The 494-nt window shown below is 36.8% G+C and overlaps 1 protein-coding gene across 2 annotated transcripts in view; it reads right to left on the bottom strand.

The window, feature by feature from the left end:
- The window catches only part of UBE2E3 (ubiquitin-conjugating enzyme E2E 3), a 59,705-nt gene that overhangs the window by 13,997 nt on the left and 45,214 nt on the right, over window positions 1-494 (bottom strand). The window contains exon 1 of one of the 2 annotated variants that reach the window (XM_009885616.1): window positions 388-403. The exons of the other annotated variant lie outside the window; for it this stretch is intronic. Within the exon in view, the coding sequence (XP_009883918.1) occupies window positions 388-403 (16 nt within the window). Of the gene's footprint in view, window positions 1-387; window positions 404-494 lie in introns of those variants that run through there. 2 annotated transcript variants of the gene reach the window in all.

Genomic DNA, 494 nt, shown 5'->3' with positions numbered 1-494 from the left:
TCCTAGGACCTTTCTTGCTGCTGTTAGAAGTCTGCTCAGGTTCTCTCCATTTTCCAGAACAACCGTAGCCAATTATGGAGGCAGAATTCCTGTAATTTTTCTTTTGAAAAATAACTAACCCCAGAACGTAGTTCGCTAAATTACAACAGAAATACTGAATTTAAACCAGGAAACAAGACATATCAGATTGTTTCTGTCTGTGCTCTTGCCAGAGGAGTTGTAAATATATACTACCCAGGTAATACATAAAAAGTTTACCAAACATGAGTTGTTTTTGAAAACAGAGAAATCACAGCAGTCACAGGTATGAAGAAAGTTTGTGCTGAACATCTGGTTTATTTTAAATATCTTGAAATCTGCATAGAAGTCCCTCTCACATGCCTACACAAGAGAAATTATCCATACTCCCTATTAAAACACAGAGCAGGACAGTCAGTAAAGGGAAACATTTCCTGCTACTTCACCATGTGTTCATAATAGCAAAGCCATAATTT

Source organism: Charadrius vociferus, unplaced genomic scaffold (assembly GCF_000708025.1).
Source record: "Charadrius vociferus isolate BGI_N301 unplaced genomic scaffold, ASM70802v2 scaffold315, whole genome shotgun sequence".
Lineage (NCBI taxonomy): Eukaryota > Metazoa > Chordata > Aves > Charadriiformes > Charadriidae > Charadrius > Charadrius vociferus.
This window is presented reverse-complemented; position numbering and strand designations above follow the sequence as displayed.